General features: G+C 33.7%; 1 protein-coding gene across 4 annotated transcripts in view; it reads right to left on the reverse strand.

Annotated features, from left to right (window-relative positions):
* The window catches only part of Slmap (Sarcolemma associated protein), an 89,362-nt gene that overhangs the window by 14,112 nt on the left and 55,356 nt on the right, over positions 1-19,894 (reverse strand). For all 4 annotated transcript variants that reach the window (XM_089094272.1, XM_089094270.1, XM_089094269.1 and 1 more), the window contains exons 11-15: positions 17,008-17,177; positions 15,920-16,097; positions 10,472-10,661; positions 8,519-8,675; positions 5,460-5,594 (exon numbers count right to left, since the gene is read on the reverse strand). In XM_089094272.1, coding sequence (XP_088950398.1) covers positions 5,460-5,594; positions 8,519-8,675; positions 10,472-10,661; positions 15,920-16,097; positions 17,008-17,177 — 830 coding nt within the window. The remainder of the gene's footprint in view (positions 1-5,459; positions 5,595-8,518; positions 8,676-10,471; positions 10,662-15,919; positions 16,098-17,007; positions 17,178-19,894) is intronic.

Here is a 19,894-nt window from a genome sequence, read left to right on the forward strand (position 1 = left end):
CGAATTTTGTCACAGATTTTACCGAATTAGTGGTCAGAACTAACCATTTATAAAGGAAAGCCTTAACGATGGAACGAATTCACCATTTATATCGAATTTTGTCAAGATATATATATATATATATATATATATATATATATATATATATATATATATATATATATTCATCTTCCCTATAGCTAAATGTAATATAAATTAAAAATTTACTAAAAAAACGGAAAAATACCTAGAAAACGGAGAAAACACATGTACCCATATGCAAAAAGCTACAAAAACCAGTAGTGATGATAAATTAGAGAGAAATAAATTAAGAGTAAAGTTGAGAAGACCTGTTTTCAAGGCGGAGGGACAGATACCCAAACTTTTAACCATTTCTGAATGTACTCTCGGCAGTCGGCATTGGCAGAAACAACATCAAATTAAACTTGTCTAACATTGCGCTTTGGTACATGTCGAAAAAGATCGTTGATGGTAAAAATCAGAAAGCTGTTTTTATTCCTGTGTCTCTTAGAAAAAGAACATCACTCTCTTATTGAGTTATTCAGTTATTAGGTAGGTTAGCGTGAGGGTTATTCGGTTGTTTTTTTCAATTAACTATAGCTATTAAACTACAATAAATTTATGTTATAATAAATAAACTTATAAAATAGATTATTTTATAATAAATTTATAATAACCGATAAATTTCTTCAGTTATTAGCGTGATATAAGGCAGCATGGTATTTAAAATTATCTAACAGTGAGTAAAGGGACGAAAACCGAAAAGAGAAGCAAATGTTGAATATATGTTTTCATCTGTGCACAGAGGAGGAGGGAGTAGAGAATCCTCTCTCCTTTTAGTTTGAAGGAACCCTCCCTTCAAAAGCAGAGGTCTAGAACAATGTACTTTTCAATTAAACGAAAATATGTTTTACACTTTTCTCTGTAGCTTGTAATCGTAAGGTTCGTAAAATTGATCATAAGGTTTTATGATCATATGATCATAAGGATCATATTCATAAGGACCACAATAATAAGGATCATATTCTAGGATTAAAAATTCGTTTTTATTACATTTTTGACGGAACAGAGTTATCATTTACTGTATATTAACTATTCATAAGGCCCAACAAACAATACAAAAGTAAGATTTCCTCCTCTTGCTTCTCTTTTCTGCTCCCCCCCCTCCCCCGAAAAAAATCCACTAAAGCCTCTTGAGTATCTGAACATTTCTTATTCAAATTGTCACATAACACTTTTTTATAATTGCCTTAAACGATAATATGTATTTCACGTTTCTCTATTGGTCGTAATCGTAAGGTTCGTAAAATTGACCATAAGGTTACCATATTTTTCACATTTTTGACATAGCAGATTTATCATTTACTTCCGATATAAAATATATAATAAATTGACCAACGTAATGTAATTGTAATTCAATGTCGGTTTGAGTCCACAGGATAATCAACAATCAAGAAGTTGTAGCTTTAAAATGAATATCTGTATGCACAGCTATATACAAAAAAAAAAAAAAAAAAAATAAAAAAAACCAAAAAAAAAAAAAAAAAAAACACATACACACAGCCTCCCGCTCAAAGAGGCTATAGTGCCACACAATGGTGCCTTTGCACCTATACACATATACCGTCCAAAAAAGAAAGGTTATTATAAAGAGCGTACATTTGGCATATTGAGCGTACAATATGCACTTTATATAGAGCGTACATTTGGCATATTGAGCGTACAATATGCCATTTATATAGAGCGTACATTTGGCATATTGAGCGTACAATATGCCATTTATATAGAGCGTACATTTGAGCGTACAATATGCCATTTATATAGGGCGTACATTGGGTACATTTGGCATTTGTACATACTTTTACAAGAGAAGGAACGTTGTTTCAGGTTGTTTTATTAAGACCCAATTTGTTAAAATTTCAGTGAATGGTCCTTCATATCAGTATGGACGGGGAATTTCAATCCCAACATACTTCCATTTGCAATACTATATTTATACCAAGTGTGCAATGTGAACGCCGAGGGGGTGATAGCTGCCCTTTTATTACAGAACTATTTTTAGAGTAAAATAAAAGGTCACATTTAAATTTTTTCCTCCATAAAGGCAGATAGGGGTTGAGGGCATCACCCAAAGAGTAGTAGTCCCCCTCTCAATTTAAAATTGAAAGTCACATCCTGAAAAATAATTTTTGGCATTAAGAGCTCCCCCCTCCCACAAAAACAAAACTAAGGAAACTGTGATTTTCACTTCAAACATTGTTATGCAAATGTTAAATTTCAGCATAAAGAGCAGGTAGTTGAGGGGAATGAAGCTCCCCGCATATTTAATATCACCCCAAATCCGACATTAAAATTAAATAAGAACTAATTAGGGAAAAAGTTTTTTTGTCTAATGAGATCATATACCAACGTTAAAACTCGGAAAGAGCAGTAAATTAACCTAGATATTTGGGGAAACTGACCCAAACCTCACTGAAGCCTCAGACTCTTTATGCTATAGCTTAGCTTATGTTTTACCGAAGTATTATTTTTATCAATGTTAAGTTAATTTCAGCATAAGGATTAACGGACTTAGGAGAACGGGAACACCCCAAACATATAGGATAGTTTATTTTCATTTAAATTGAATATCGCTCTTCATCTTCATTTGAAAGACTAATTATTTTTTTTACCTAATTATTGTTAAGGCCGGTTCCACCAAGACAGTCATATCGCTTCGGCACCTAAATCTAGCCCCCCTCCCTCCAAAGAACAATCTTCGGACGGGTGAACCTCTGTTTCGAATCAAAGTTGGCGCATCCATTTCTCTGGTCGATAAAGCTGTATTTAAAATAAGTAAACTTCCTGTATATGCAATGGTAAGAATTAGCGTTGCCATTAGTTAGATAGGCATTGGATTACCGTTGGCAGTTAGATAGACGTTCACTGTTTTTCGCTGTTGATAAATTTCTGGCTGGCCTTCATATCATATATGATATACTTCTCTGGCCAATAAAACTGTATTTAAAATAAATAAACTTCCTGTTTATGCAATCGGTAAAATTACCGTTGCCATTAGTGATAAACATTAGATACTGTTGGCAGTTAGATAGACGTTCACACTTTTTGTTGTTGATAAATGTCTCGCTGGCCTTCATATCATATATGATACATTTCTCTGGCCAAAAAACTGTATTTAAAATAAATAAACTTCCTGTTTATGCAATAGTAAAAATTGCCGTTGCCATTAGTTGGATAAACATTAGATACTGTTGGCAGTTAGATAGACGTTCACACTTTTTGTTGTTGATAAATGTCTCGCTGGCCTTCATATCATATATGATACATTTCTCTGGCCAATAAAACTGTATTTAAAATAAATGAACTTCCTGTTTATGTAATGGTAAGAATTACCGTTGCCATTAGTTAGATAGGCATTGGATTACCGTTGGCAGTTAGATAGACGTTCACTGTTTTTCGTTGTTGATAAATTTCTGGCTGGCCTTCATATCATATATGATATACTTCTCTGGCCAATAAAACTGTATTTAAAATAAATAAACTTCCTGTTTATGCAATCGGTAAAATTACCGTTGCCATTAGTTAGATAGGCATTGGATTACCGTTGGCAGTTAGATAGACGTTCACTGTTTTTCGTTGTTGATAAATTTCTGGCTGGCCTTCATATCATATATGATATACTTCTCTGGCCAATAAAACTGTATTTAAAATAAATAAACTTCCTGTTTATGCAATCGGTAAAATTACCGTTGCCATTAGCAGGAAGTTCCGTTAGATTCTCTGGCTATCTAACCGATTGCATAAACAGGAAGTTTATTTATTTTAAATACAGTTTTATTGACCAGAGAAATGTATCATATATGATATGAAGGCCAGCGAGAAATTTATCAACAACAAAAAATAGAGTGAATGTCTATCTAGCTGCCAACGGTAATCTAATGCCTATCTAACTAATGGCAACGGTAATTTTTACTATTGCATAAACAGGAAGTTTATTTATTTTAAATACAGTTTTATTGGCCAGAGAAATGTATCATATATGATATGAAGGCCAGCGAGTCATTTATCAACAACAAAAAGTGTGAACGTCTATCTAACTGCCAACAGTATCTAATGTTTATCACTAATGGCAACGGTAATTTTACCGATTGCATAAACAGGAAGTTTATTTATTTTAAATACAGTTTTATTGGCCAGAGAAGTATATCATATATGATATGAAGGCCAGCCAGAAATTTATCAACAACGAAAAACAGTGAACGTCTATCTAACTGCCAACGGTAATCCAATGCCTATCTAACTAATGGCAACGGTAATTCTTACGATTTCATAAACAGGAAGTTCATTTATTTTAAATACAGTTTTATTGGCCAGAGAAATGTATCATATATGATATGAAGGCCAGCCAGAAATTTATCAACAACGAAAAACAGTGAACGTCTATCTAACTGCCAACGGTAATCCAATGCCTATCTAACTAATGGCAACGGTAATTCTTACCATTACATAAACAGGAAGTTCATTTATTTTAAATACAGTTTTATTGGCCAGAGAAATGTATCATATATGATATGAAGGCCAGCGAGACATTTATCAACAACAAAAAGTGTGAACGTCTATCTAACTGCCAACAGTATCTAATGTTTATCCAACTAATGGCAACGGTAATTTTTAGTATTGCATAAACAGGAAGTTTATTTATTTTAAATACAGTTTTATTGTTCAGAGAAATGTATCATATATGATGTGAAGGCCAGCGAGACATTTATCAACAACAAAAAGTGTGAACGTCTATCTAACTGGCCAATAAAACTGTATTTAAAATAAATAAACTTCCTGTTTATGCAATCGGTAAAATTACCGTTGCCATTAGTGATAAACGTTAGATACTGTTGGCAGTTAGATAGGTCTTCACTCTTTTTTGTGTTGATAAATTTTCGCTGAAAATCAGCGAAATTCACTTTCAGCCTAAAATACAAACTGGAACTCTCATGGCAATGTCACTTGTTCGTCTCGCATCACCGTCTTCGTCCGGTACTTTAGAGGGAAGTGTTTATTTTTCTTTGCAGTAAATATATCAATTAGCAATCGGATCATATCAATAAATTTTACACATTTAAACCAACACATATGGCCCTTTGAAGGGAGTAATGAAGACAATACACCATTTTGAGGGCAAATATTATCTATTTTATGGTTTAAAGACATTGTCAAACAGGTAGGTTTATCAATTGAGCAACAATGAATTCGACTAAAGATTTAACAAATTTGGTTTTGCATAAACTACTGAAGAAAGTTAGCAACGCAAGATTGCGGAAGGTAAGGTAAGGAAGGTAAGATGTTATCCTATTTAAGTTAAATAATTAATTTGTTATAAAGATTAAGATGATTATGCAGTCAGAGAGGAATAAGACATAAAAAATTGCTCTAGAGCGGGTTAGACAAGTATTTCTCTTTACCCAACGTGGCTGAGACGCATAGTTTCTTAATTCAGTCCTCACTGCTTCATATTCTTCTAATAGGCTAAAATTTCCAGCTGTTACTGTGTTGAGTTGCTCTTTAAGTTCATCTAACTCCCGTCGAGTTGAGTCAAGCTAAAAAAGTAAAGGCGTAACTAAGACACTGTCCAATTATGTTCACGGCGGTACTCAGGAGAGAGAGAGACGGAGATAGAGAGAGGGGGGGGGGGTGGTACCCTTTTTAACCCCCCTCCCTCCCCCATCCCCCTCCGGTAGATTTTTGTCTGACTCAGTAACAAAGTATGTAAAAACAAATTTTTGCGCAAACAAACCTTGATAATAAATATTTATTTTTTTGTAGAATCCTTTCATTAATTCTTCTTGTACCCTCTCCCACTCCAAACGAAATGCCGGATACGACCTTTAGCATCTTATCTCCCAAGTTGCTTTGATTTTTATACATTATTCGGTACGAAAACATTCTGTAGATAAATATTGACAAGACTACGTTCCTATGAGCCTCTTTGGTAATGAACAAAGTCCAAGAAAGAATCCATTTTATTTCAAAAGAATTACGCAGCCTTATACTCCACTTGAAAAGGAACAGTGTATCTTTCAGTAAAATCCTGCAAAACCCCCATTGAAAATAAGTCTAGTTCCAATATAGCTCCATTTAGCAGAAACAACCAGAATATTACCAGCCAGAAATAAAAAAATATATAAAAAAGTCGGAAGATTAGAGGAATTATTTCTCTAATTAGAGAAATTGTTCCTGTTTGTCTTATATCTTGGTATTCGAGGCTAGGGTTAGAAATTTTTCACCTACTTCTAATCTAATTTCTTTTGATCGTGGAGTGAGACAAGCTGGAATTTTATCTCCTTACATATTAACAAGGCCGTATCCAAGGGGGGGGGGTAGGGGGTTTGAGCACCTCCCCCAAAATTTTTTCTGACACGTAAAAACGTAACAAAAATGGATATAAACTAATTTTTTATGCGTTTTTGAGGTTTTTTTTTGTGTAAAACCCCCATCGAAAAAAAATCCTTGTGTAAAACAGCCCCGAAAAAAAATCCTGGATACGGCCCTGCATGTTAATATAATTTTGGCGGAGTGGCATTGTTATTCATCTACAAACCTTATCTCCATTGTGTCTTTTATAGTATATGCTTATGATATTATTTATCGTTCTAAAATTAGTCTAACCATGAATTTAAATTCGCCTTCAAGTTTAGTTAAACATCTATACCTTTCTATTTGCGTTAAAATATGTCAGTACTTTCCCATTAATGTTAATACCCGAATTTAATTAATCTGTAATTGAAATATTTCATTTATTGTTTCTGATGATCCACTATATTTTGGGGTAATTTATTGTACTTCAGCTCGAGATACTAAGACGATATTAAAACTGGAAGACATTTGGATCAATGCTACGGCTACGAGCAAGGCTGTATCCAGATAAGGCGGGGGATGGAGCGTGTGCCAGGTTTGAAACAATTTTTTAATGTCTTTTGTAAGTTTTTTTGGTACCCCCTCACCCCCCAAAAAAAATCCTGGATGCGCCCTTGGCTAAGTGGTATATATTGTCGTGAAGTTTTAGATCCTTTTTTTAATGCAGTGGCTCGGCCTTTAATTCTATATCCATGATTTTACTGTAAATTCACAAGGCCTTGATAAACAGCATGCGATTCAAGATTGCTGCATTACAACCCCATACTCCTTAGTCAATTACCCTAATCCTCATGGCGACCATATTAAAGTGGCACTTGGTCCAAACAGACCAGGGACGGCCAAACGGCTATCTAGCCCTCCATACTCAACAAGGTTAAAAGACAAGCCACTTATTTATTATTAGAATGGTAATTTACAATATGGATAATAATTAGAAAACTATAATGAACGAAAATAATAAGACAAATATAACTGATATGGGACGATACAGCTTATCGCCCTGATCCGATCCTAGTCACCCAAGAACTTACCCGATTGAAATACAATTTCATACTGCCCGAATCCTTCGAAGTTTTCACACAATTTTACATTGAATGATTCCTTCAAGGTTTTCATATAATTTCGCAGCTGACAATTCTTCTCCTGTGGGATTTAATAGCCTGAACATACTTCATTATACCCGCATTTTCTTTACCCCTCCCGTCGTAAATAATTACCCATCCCTTCTTTTTTTTGTGACTTTTAGTTTTAATTTTTCTTGAATTCGCGTTTGTTACTTTAAAATTTTAAATTCTTACTGGGTTTTCTAATTTATTTTGATAACACGAACCGGTCTCGAGATTTAAAATTAATGAGCTGCTCGAAATTGCTGAGACTAAAACTTATCACTTTTACCATAAATCTGGATACATAATACATATAAATCTGGAGACATTTTCCCCTTTTTCGAGAATGCAATAAATGCTTGAGATCTTTTTGTTTTTTGTTATTTTTATTTGATGTGTTCTATTCAGTTATTTTCCCAGGCCTACTGGGTGTTTTCTTTAGTTTTTTTTTTTATTTTCTGGGGTGTTTTTAACTTTACTTACTTCCTTTTACACTCCTTCGTTATGGTACTGAACAGAATAATAATATAAGCTTATTAAAAACTCACGGCATTAGAGGAAATGAGCTTCCTGACGTTTTTCTGCAATAACAAACTAATAAACCATATTCAGATATCCCCAAGCTATTCGTAAATTATCCAAAAGAAAGGTTCTTTAAGCCTCCTAAGCCCCACCAGCCTCTGTTTCCCAAAAAGGAAAACTATATAACCGATATACTACCTCCACAGGCTGTGTACCGATAATTCCTCACCAATGAGATACAAGCCTCCGGGCTTCACTTAATTACCAACACAGTCAAGCATCAGCTCAAACTACTCAGCACCAAATTTTTGGCTGCATCAGATGTCACTAGTGATAGGAATAAGTTCCGTCACATAATCAGAATGCTTGCACAATTCAAGGTAAACATACGACAAAATGGTCATCAGCTAGGATATACCAGACAGAATCCCTGAATTCCACATGGCAACGCTATAGAAGAAGAAGAAGAAATTACTCACAGAAAAGGAGAGCAATGGATCCTCTTTGTCTTTTATACACGTTTCTTCTGTAGACTGTAGACAAGTAGACTCTCTTTCAGGTACAGAATCTTTCTGTTGAGGTAGCAAGTCTGACTTCCTATCTTCATTACTAAAATTTAATAAGTCCTTCTCATGCCTGAAAATAAACAAAAGTATAAATAAATTAACTGAATAGAAGCGCAAAATATAAAATAAAATAAATAAAATTCAATGAATAAAAAAAGTTATTGAGACACCCAGATTTTCGTAACTTCAGAAACAAAGCAAGGAAATTCGACTCTCTAACATTGTAAATACAATATAGGGGAATAGTTTTATCGTTTTTAGATAATTGTATTTTTTTTATCTTGTTGATTTTTAACTTCTTTTTTATTGGCACTGAGGGTGAGCCAGATCTACTAATCCAAAATATATGTTATTTCTTCTTAATGTCAAATGGCTTTAAACCCTTTTGTGCTTTTTATCATTTCCTTTCTGAAGTATTCTTGGTAGTTTGGCTGATTCAGTATTCAGAATCATATAAAAAAGTACTTCTTACATTCAATATTAGAGTCAACGCAGTTGTCACATTATTATTTTGTCTTCTTTTGTTTCTGATCGCTTTGATGGTCGTAGAAACTTGGAAGCACGCTATTTCAATCGAAAATAGAAAGTTTTAGCGGCGGTTTTCCCAGTAAACACAGAGCACAGTAAAAAGGGAACACAGAGCAACAGGTCTCCACCTAATCCAAAACTTTAAAGAACTACAGCTTATTCTACTTTCTATTTTAGCTAATACTCGAGAAAAGAAAACAATGACACTAGAAGCAAAACGTGTTATTATAAGCATCAGAAACTTGATATGGAAAAGATGGAATCTGTGTTGAAGAGACGGTATCTTTTCGCAGAGGTTTCTGAGCAGGACAATCCCAAACTCTAAAAATCAATAGCCTATTCTATAAATTTCATTTGGGCTTATATTCTAAGAAAGAAGACAATAAAATTAGACACAAAGCCTGTTATTATTGATCTTAAGAAATTTGATATAGGGAAGATGAAATCTGTGTTAAAGAGACAGTTTCCTTGGCACAGAGTTATTTAAAGATTTTTTTTTTGCAAAAAAAAAAACCTTGAAGATACAACTTCAACGCCCACAACCTAGTGGGTGTTCCTCGTTTGCAAGCAGTGGACTAAAGATGTTGATCTATGGCTTACTCAAGTCAGTTTAACCATCTGTCGTAGGATATTCTCGAGGTAAGAAATTATTTCTATTGGAAAAGGAAATGAAAAACTGTGTTTACAAAAACTGTTTTAATTATTTATTAGTAATAGGAAATGAAATTTTAGCAATATTAGTTGTTTTTTAAGTAATTATAACAATAAAAAACAACTGCCGGAAAATTTTCCCCAACAACAGCAACAGAATATGATGAAAAGATTAAGAATTCAACTTAAATATCAGTCATGGCTGTAAAAATCCTTAACAAACAATCATGAAGTACCCAAACACAACCTTGAAATCCTAAACAAATCCTGCGATTCTAAAAAAGACAGTAGAACTTACATTTCAAATCAAATAAGGCCCCATCGTCCTTTACTATGTGTGCCTTAGTAGGCACACTTTGAATTGCGTAAAACAACCGAAAAATTAAGATTTCCCAGATAATTTTTCTCTACAACATAAACAGACAAGGGGGGACAATTAACAATTAAATTGAAAAATTAGTCATTACTGTGAAGATCTTTAACAAACATAAGGGCAACTAACATTGATTCATATAATTAATTCGTATAATTCATAAGCATTCATATAATTACTAAGCATTAAATACCACAGCAACTTTTTCCTGTAAGAAAGTAACTTTTCTTCGCAGTAGCTTTCTACTTTAAAACACGTTTATTTTAGAATTTGGTGGAATAGACATGAACTAATATTTAAGATAAGTTACTTACTTTTCAACAGTCTCAATAAGTTCTTGCACCTTCTTTCTAAGAAGAGAACATTCTTCCTCTAGCCTGGTATTATCTTCACGAAGCTGGGGAAAATCTGTGCGCTCTTCATCAGCAGCATCACGTTTGTTCTTCAGGTCCAATATCAACTTCTCTTGAGCTTTAACCACTGTCTCAGCGTCTAGAAGCCGACCTTAATTGAGAAAAAAATAAATAAACGACAAAAATAAATATCAAATTTAAATTTTATTCGGTTTTCACGCTCGTTTAATCCAAAGAGCTTCAAGAGATTAATAAAAAGTGCAATAAACGGCATGTTTCTTTTTTTTTTAATTAAACACCGGAATATTCCGTTTAAAGTCGTTATCAACACTTATATATAAATAAACAATTGAATTCAACAAAAGAGCTGCTGAATCTGTTCGTTGCGGCATGAAACTGTCTTCCGTTTATTTCTCGAGCGAGTACTCACGCGAAATGGCACATTCTAATCCTGGAATAGCAATCTTGATTTGCTGCAGAGTTTACTTTATATGCAGAGTAGAGGACGAGTAGCAGCAATTATAAAAGCTGAGAAATTTCTCTGAAAATTTAATTTATGTTACTAATTACTGCATCGATAGAGGAAGCAGTTCTTTCTTTCCAGATTTTACTTTTGGAAATAAAATAATATAGCTCTTTATGGTATCCTTCTACTTTATAATTTTTCTCTTGTTATATCACGACAATTAACCCCCTTATACATTTCTAAAGAGCAATTGTAGAGCCTGGGAAATTTCTTCGCAAACATTATGGCTAAATAGGTTTGAAACCACATTGGCTATGCTGACTGAAAATTATTCTCCTTTGTTTTTTTGTTTGTTTTTTTATTTCTGTTCTTTGTTTTTGTCACACGCCAAAATTAAAGCAACAACAATTTCATGCATGAGGCTTCTCTTTTGGGGTTAAGTTTTATTCTATGGATGGAATAGTGAGTCACAAACAGATAACTTCTAATGTCATAAATTTAAGAAGGGCGTGCTTTCTTATTTTCAAGGTAGCAATTTAAATTTTCCCTTAACCCTTGATTCACTGACTGGGAAGGGACTGTTTAATATTTAGAATAAAAAAATTTAGAATAGAACTTGGTCAAAAGTCAAAATACTCCATTACAGTTAGTAAACTATCAAGTTTCTTTGAAGCGTTTAGGACACTTATGTAACACGAAGCTAACACTTCAAGGTAAAAAAGTAAAGAATATGGCACTGGACTTGCAGTCCCTACCGGCGTTGCTGATCTCCGTTTCATGGCCCTTCAGCCATGAAATGCCATGGGGGGTTAGGGCCAGCCATCCTGTGCCCCCTTCCTGTTTACCTTCCCCAGACTTCTCCAAGTAACCATTTAGAGAAGGGTCGACTCTGGCTGAGCTAACAGAGCCATGTCCCTGACCCCCGCTCCAAACCCTTTAAGGTTTACAAAACTCCAGATACATAGACCTTAGAACGTATTTTGATAAAACTCTCATCCCCCCAGAGAAAAACATCAGACCCCCCTATGTAAACGTCTCGACTGGTGTATCTATTTGAAAAATATTTTCAAATAGGAATGGGTAAACGAGGAATAAGTAATTATTCTAATTACCTTACATTTTTAATTTAATTATTTAATTAGATAATAATTAGTCAATTAGTCTAATTAGTAATTCGAATTATTAATTAGAGAATTAGTAGTTCGTTTCTAAAAAAACTTCTTAGTTATTCCTTAAGAAGAAAGTAAATGAAAATGGTATATAATGAACTTGCGTGAACTAAAAAAAAAAGACTTTAATCAAGAAAAACGGGTCTAAGGTACTTGTACTGATCGGGTATATCAAATCGATCAAGTAAACCTCATTTATTTGCGGTTGTTCCATTGAAAACCTTTTCTTAAGAAAAGATGTTTCAGCCATCAAGAGAAGCAACGCAAAAAGAATATATAATAACAAACAACAATGACAATAAAAAAACAACAAAAAAAAACAACAAGATAGTTCGAAAAAATTGGCCATGTCATTGAACCTGTGCAGGGTGTGAAAGAATATAGAAAAGACACGAAGAGAAAATATACAAAGATAAACATAAAATTACACAGAAAATACAAAAATATTTAAAGAATATAGAAAAGACACGAAGAGAAGATATACAAAGATAATTAACATCATGCGCAAAACCAAAGGACGCATTTGAAACTTCTCAAACGAGTTATTTTATACCTAAGATTTTCTAACTATTTATCTAGAGATTTTTATCTACTGGATACTTGTAAAGAAGCGTTTTACCTCATAAATGCGATTTCGACCAGTAATGTTCAGTGCCTTCCATTCAAACACTCAACAATATTATAGAGGTATTGGGGTTAAGAAATCAACGCTAAACAAATCCTGACAATCTCCGAACTGAGAGAAATTGCTATCGTTTGCTTTTATCATTTTTTGAATATCATATTTCATCGATTCATTTCGTTCTAAAAATTCGAAGGAAACAGATATTTCCACACAGAAGTTAAAAAACAAAACAACAATACCCAATTCGATATCGAATAATTCGGGTATCCTGACTTTAAAAAAATATAATTTAAAAACAAAAAGTTTCATAAAAAAAGAAAGGGTTGTGAAGTTTCCCTCTTCCAGGGCAGAAATATTTTGGACCCTACCGGTTTTGTTATGATACATTTAGCAAATACCCACTGCTGTTTAATATGATTTCCAAACACACCTTTTGTGATGTCCCACGATTCAGCAGAAAACCGCAGTTTTTACAAAATGCTTCCTTTATTCAAATCCTCAAAGGCAAGAGCCTTGAGGATTATGAATCAGAATCAAAACAATATGATTTTGTTTGAATTTGCAAATTTGCTCAGATTACACGATTCAGCATGGTTTTGACCCAAGAAAGTTTCCTAACAACTTTTTAAACTGAATTTGAATCTAGACATAATTTTCCATGCCCAAAGGTCTTCAAACCAATTTTTTTGCTTGCTGTTTTTTTGTAAGCTTATGGTATTTCGCCTTCTTCTTTAGAAAAGCGTTAAAGCACGATTTTCTACACTGATTTCAAAATTTGTAATCATATAGTTTTATATATCCCCTATAATCCTATTAAAAGTTTTTTCTTTTCCATCCGAAGCAAAAAGCATAAAGAAAGCGTTTGATTTTTTTTATCCTTTTTACTTTACTTTTTTATAAATTTGAGTGCATTACCTTTTTTTGCTTAGAAATTTTTATTACACAAATTCTTATTCTGAATTCAGAAACACAATTATATTTTTTTAGGTAATTTGGAAGACCACGCCGCCTTTCCATGACGATAACTAACAGTTCGAATAGGATTTAATCGTAACCAGTGGAAAAAAAACAATAAAAAATATATTGGATATTTGGACGATCACTGTACATGTGATCGAAATTTCCAGTATATTTTTTTTCACTGTCTAATAAAAGGATTTATCTCTATTCAAACTGTTGTTTATGTTTTTTTTTCTAATATCAATAGCTCTTCGTAAATATAACAATTGTCAGAAATTTTACGAATTAGTTGAAATTACTAGCTTTTCTCATTGTAAGAGACAAGCTCTTCAAAAAAAAAAAAAAAAAAAAAAAAAAAAAAAAAAAAAGCGAGCAGTGAAAAAATTGTGACTGTATTTTCAAATTCAGGGAAAAGAGACATTATATTTCAACCATGTACTTTAGTTTTTGAGCGACAATTAAAAACTGTATATTAAATAAGACAATGACAATGTATCTACATTTGAACGGTAAATATATTGATATTGTACCTATACACCTAAACTTAACTCTACTATGACTTTTTTAAGCCTCTTCTATCACTTCATCCAATAGAAAAATGCTGTGAATTAATGACTGAAGTGTTACTAGCCAAAAATTTTGAGGGAACTAGAAACTTTTATCTGACTGATATGAAGAGTTCGATAAAATCCCAGTAAAACAGAGACGTTTCACATCACAATTCCATGGACTCAAATCTTACAGATTAGCATGACTCATAAGCAGGGGCGGATCCGGGATTTTTTTTAGCGGGGGGGGGGGGCACAAAATAGGTTGATTTGATAAACTTGCGTTAGGAGCAAGTTTATTTAACGCAAACTTGCGTTAATTAATTAAATTACACTACTTTAGACTACGTTAGGGGGGACGCATGCCCCCCTCGCCCTCCCCCTGGATCCACCACTGCTCATAAGAGGGGAGGTGAGACGACCTTAACCAAAATATAACGCCTTTGAGTGTCAATAGGACGAAAGTAAACAGGGAAGAAAGAGGGGGAAAGAAAAGAAAGAGGTAAAAAGGTTTAGAATACGGCATTGGACTCTATACTCTCTACTGGTGGTACTGATCACCGTTTCATGGCCCTTCAGCCAGGAAGTGCAATGTTGGGGTCAGCCAACCTGTACTTTGGCACACCCTTCCTATTTACCTTCACCAGATTTCTCTAGGTGCCCATTTAGAGCTGAGTCGACTCTGGCTAAGCTTAGAGAATCATGCCACTGGTTATTTGGTTTCAAACCAAACAACCAGCGACACAAGAAAAGAGCAGGAAAGGAAGGAAAGCAGGAAAGCAGAAAAAGAGCAGGAAAGCAGAAACAGAAAGAAAAGAAGATGGAATGAGGATACTCATAAAGAAATAGAGGTATATTAAGAGAAATCGTAATTTGGAACGTCAAGACTTGGTGTGTGCGTTACGGAGACCAAATATGATCTGCGATCATTAACTATTTGTATTTACCCCCATTTTAAAATAGTGGATAACAACAAACCTGTGCTCATTATATAAAAAGTGCTGAAATTGTAATCCTTTCTGTATTTTTGGCAACAAGAATGTGTTCGAATTTGCTGTTATCCAGTATTTAGAACAAACACAATTACAAATAAAATTAATAGCACTAGTAGGCATCTGAAACGTAAAAAGACGTCTTAATTTCACAGATATATATCAGTATCTTATGGGAACCAGAAAGGAGTTAAGAAGATAAATATGAAAAGGCAAGAAAAGAAGATGGAAGATGTACATGGAGAGACTCAATTACATGGACTATCTGTCTTGGCTTTTCTCTGTCTACAATTAGCCATGTCTTGATGCAACCTATGCAACCTACGGCAAAATACTTGATAACTTCATTGAATTGAAGTTATCAAGTATTTTGCAGTAGGTTGCATAGGTTACATCAATACATGGCTAATTGTAGACAGAGAAAAGCCAAGACAGATAGTCCAAGTAATTAAGAGGCAAATGTTTAAATGGCTGGGGCACGGGTAAATGGCAGGAGTATGCATGGTTTTTCTTATTGGACACATACTTGTTTGTTAGTTTTCGGAAAGGCATACCTGCCTAGAGTCTCAGGCATGCTGACCAAGAATTCAAAAATTGACATAAGACCGTTAGATTGCCTGTAGACTGAGAGATATCAAAGAGTACTAACGTTTGCAATTCGATAGGTCAGACTCGTAGACACGTGACATGTCATCCGCTTCAGCTTGTTTCATTCTAAGAGCCATTATCCTCTGCTGTAACCGAGCACTAAGACGAGCTGCTTCAGAGTCAATGGAGTCATCCTCTTCAGCATGATTCATTTCATTTTCCTCCTCTTCATCAGACCCCTAGAATATTTATCTAGAGCTTTTACTATGATTAATAAGTTAAGTAATCATTCAAATATAAAAAATATTCCCTGTTTAAATGACAAGACACATGATTAAAATGTATTCATATTGGTCCAAGGTAGTGATTTTATTTATTTATTTCTTCCTTTTTTTACTTCTGTAGTCTCTAATGTTTAGAAATGCAACCAAAAAGCAATTTTTTTCTATTTTCGACCAACGAGTTCCATTAAAAATTTATTGTGACCTTTTTGTCACTAAAAGTCCTGTGCGCTAACTATAGCTCGAGCTAATCTTACCTTAATTTAGTCCCTCCAGAGCCATTGGTGGTAAACCGATAATGGACAAAACCCCTCCACTCGGCCCACGGCGGTGCAGCATCAGTAATGTCTTTACTCTCCGGTACTAGGCGGTCTGAACTGTTCTAATACCTCGATCAAAGGCTCTTCGAAAAGTATATTTCGGACATCCTCGTCTTTAGCCGTCTGGTATCTGACTGCAAGTTGTTCTAGGGTGGCAGCTTTGTTGCATACAGAGAACGCATCTCAAATATGGCCACTTCTTCTTCCTTGGAACAGCAGTAATAACAAGCAGACCCGTTCTAATATGAATTTCAGAATTACTGACTCGTTTTTCAGACTGACTCTTATATTCAGAATTCTCGTCAGGGACGCATCAGCGAACGAAAGAATCCTCTTTTCGAGCAGTAGATTCATTTTCCAACGCTCATTAGCACAGAGGAGAAGCTAGTCTTCATTTTCTTAATTATGAAATTAAATAAAGGATCATTTACAATTTTTCCGTGCCGAAAAACGTCAAATCTGCTGCCCTTCGAAAATAATAACAATAAAAAAAGAGGCTTGCATCGGGCACAAGAATCAAAGTATTAACTACAGATAAAAGAACTTACATTTGATAAAGCCGGCAAGAGCGAAGACAGATCTCTAAGCTGCTGTCTGAGTCTTACTGCTGCAGCCCAAGCGTCTTGCGATTCAGCTTTTGCTTCTTCTAACTCTTTTCTCAAAGCTGTTGCTTCCAAATTAATTTTTACCTGAGATTCTCTGCTATCTGTGAGTAACTCTGAAAGTCAATTGGGAATTACAGCTATTTTTTCATAATCATATATAAAAAGCTGTAAGCAAGGTGACAAGTACATCTTATACGCAGACATGTGCGCTAAGGGATCTGCCAGTTCTCGGCCACCCAAAATGTCATGATTTTTACAAATTCTTCAGAATTTAGTATAGTATTTAGACAATTTGTCTATTTTGAGGTTTTACCGAATTTATGACCCTCTCCAATAGCTTCCCCCCTCTGAATTCTTTTGGATCCTATAAATCACTTCGTGACCAGGAATTCAGCTTACCCTATGCACTGAGAATGCATATCTCTTTTTATAACGTTAAACTCGCTGCCCATGAGCCAAACGAAAACCCAATATGACTACATCATGAGGTTAAAATGCCATCCCCCCCCCCCACCTCTCCACGTAAAGGAATATACCCAGATACCCAAAGAGCCTACTGAGTCATTACCCTTGCTTCCCACAAAGTTTGACAGAAATGGAATAGCTCCTTGTGCTGAAAGTTCTAATGAGAAGAATCTTGGGATCTGATTGTATTTCAAAACACAAGACTCAAAAAGCTAGGTTCTTCAAGAAATAGATATATTTTATCCTGATCAGGACTGGTAGAACCAAACAGCACTTACTCATTGCTAAAATAACATCCACTCCCGCACACACCTAATATATGCAAATATAAATGTTGACTAATATATATAAATTTAAAAAAAAATCACAACTATAGTGGGACATCAAGCAACTAAATAAAAAAAATATAAAAATAAAACAGCGTTCATTATTATAGAAATTCAAAAACTGTTAATTTTTTTTATCTGCATTTCAAAAGATAAGCACGATAACGTGACAAATTACAAACAATCTATAGCCTTTAGTTCCCGCTTGAAAAAAACAAAAACATCGAGACTTCTTTAGTATTTCTTTATTAATTTACTTTTTTTTAGTCTTGCAATTCCGCTGGAACTTTATAAGATTTACACTTTATACAATATAGTATTTTTGAAGCTTTACTTGAAATTACCTGGAAGGTTCTTATTGATTCCCAGAACATTATCAAATTCGTATCAGAAAAAAGTCTGAGCTGCACCCTTTTGTCAACAGCACGATGGAATATATTATTTTAGTTGAATATTATTAAATTTATAAATGACTTATAGAAAATTTTATGAATAATAATAATATTATTAAAAGTGAAATTTAGTTAACAATAAACTATTAAAATTAATCTAATTTGTATACATTTATTCTCATTTTAGAAATAGAACAATAAAAAAAAACCTCCCTAAGCCGAGGATAAAAAAAAAGTAAAATTATAAACGAAAGTGTACAGTGGATAGATACACTCAAAAAGCTTGCCAAATCTTTTCCGTTTCGGACGACAGTACTGAAAAATTTTAATTGAAATGGGTATTTATCAACTAATTATTCCTAATATAAAATCAAAAAACTAATATAAAATACAAAAAACCTAATATAAAATTAAAGTAAAATAACTAAGCTCAACTTAGCCTGGGCAAGGAATTTAATGCAACGAAATCCATTTAGGCAAGTGTGTATTCCTCTGAGGATTCCTGGTGGGAGGTGATCACTTGGGAATATTTCATTCGCTCTGTCGGAGTTAGTAATCCTTCACGCAAAGTTTTACCGTAGTAAAGCAGAATTCTTTTTCCATTCAGTTTTATAAAAAAAATAATTTTTCAGGTGCTTTGAGGTGATAGATTTGAGGTGCTGTGTTTGTAACTTTACGATGGCTTATTTTTTACTAATTAATTAAAAAAAACTTTTTCCACAAAATTAGTTTTTCAAAGAAAAGTAAAGAACTTCATTAAACAAAAAATGAGCAAAAATAAAATCAAATAATCTACCAAGTATACAACTAAAAGAATTCTTAATTCCTAAAACTCTGTTTTACCTTCCTACGGTTCTGGTTTTTGGACACGCGACTTGAGACTTGAAAAATATAAATGTTTTTACTTTTATTACTTTAATAAATCAAATAATATTAACATTTTGATTGCTAAATATCAGTATATGTATATTAAACTGACAATGCACATTCATTTGAATCTTTTCAGTAAAGTGCAAATTATTTTCTGGCCTTGGGAAGGCAAAGAGGTTTTGCGCCCAACTTATATTAATTTCTGCTCGTTTTGAGTTTGACTCTGTTATTTATTGTAATTTCTTTTCGTTTTGGGTTTGATTTATTTATCGATGCGGATTTGTGGTAGTTTCACGCTTGGTAGATTATTTGATTTTATTTTTGCTCATGTTTTGTTTAACGAAGTTCTCTACTTTTCTTTGAAAACTGATTTTGTGGAAGAAGTTTTTTTTAATTGATTTCTGTTCGTTGTATATTGACATAGTCTTTTCAGAGAAAAAGAAAATAATACTTTAAATCTTTTCGTTTTTTTGAGACTTTATAGTTTGGCCTGCTATTTGTATGCTGGAGAAAAATTTTCAGCAATTTTTAACAACATACACCCTTTTATAAATCTGGACACAAATAGTAGTGTTTAATTTAGTTTCATACCTCCTCTAGTTGACTTGAAATAGAAAACTTGATACCATTCGCAAAAGAAACTGTTTACTTTCTTTGATAGCTTGGATACATTTACGCTATTTTGATTTGGTTAAATTTTAAGAGCAGAAGTAGCCCCGTAAGTTTGAACATAATGCCCTCAGTCGTTCTTGGGATGCTGCTGAGATATCTTAGCTA

This window comes from Artemia sp. Qi Xiang Cuo, chromosome 9 (genome assembly GCF_049724085.1).
Source record: "Artemia sp. Qi Xiang Cuo chromosome 9, ASM4972408v1, whole genome shotgun sequence".
Taxonomy (NCBI): domain Eukaryota; kingdom Metazoa; phylum Arthropoda; class Branchiopoda; order Anostraca; family Artemiidae; genus Artemia; species Artemia sp. Qi Xiang Cuo.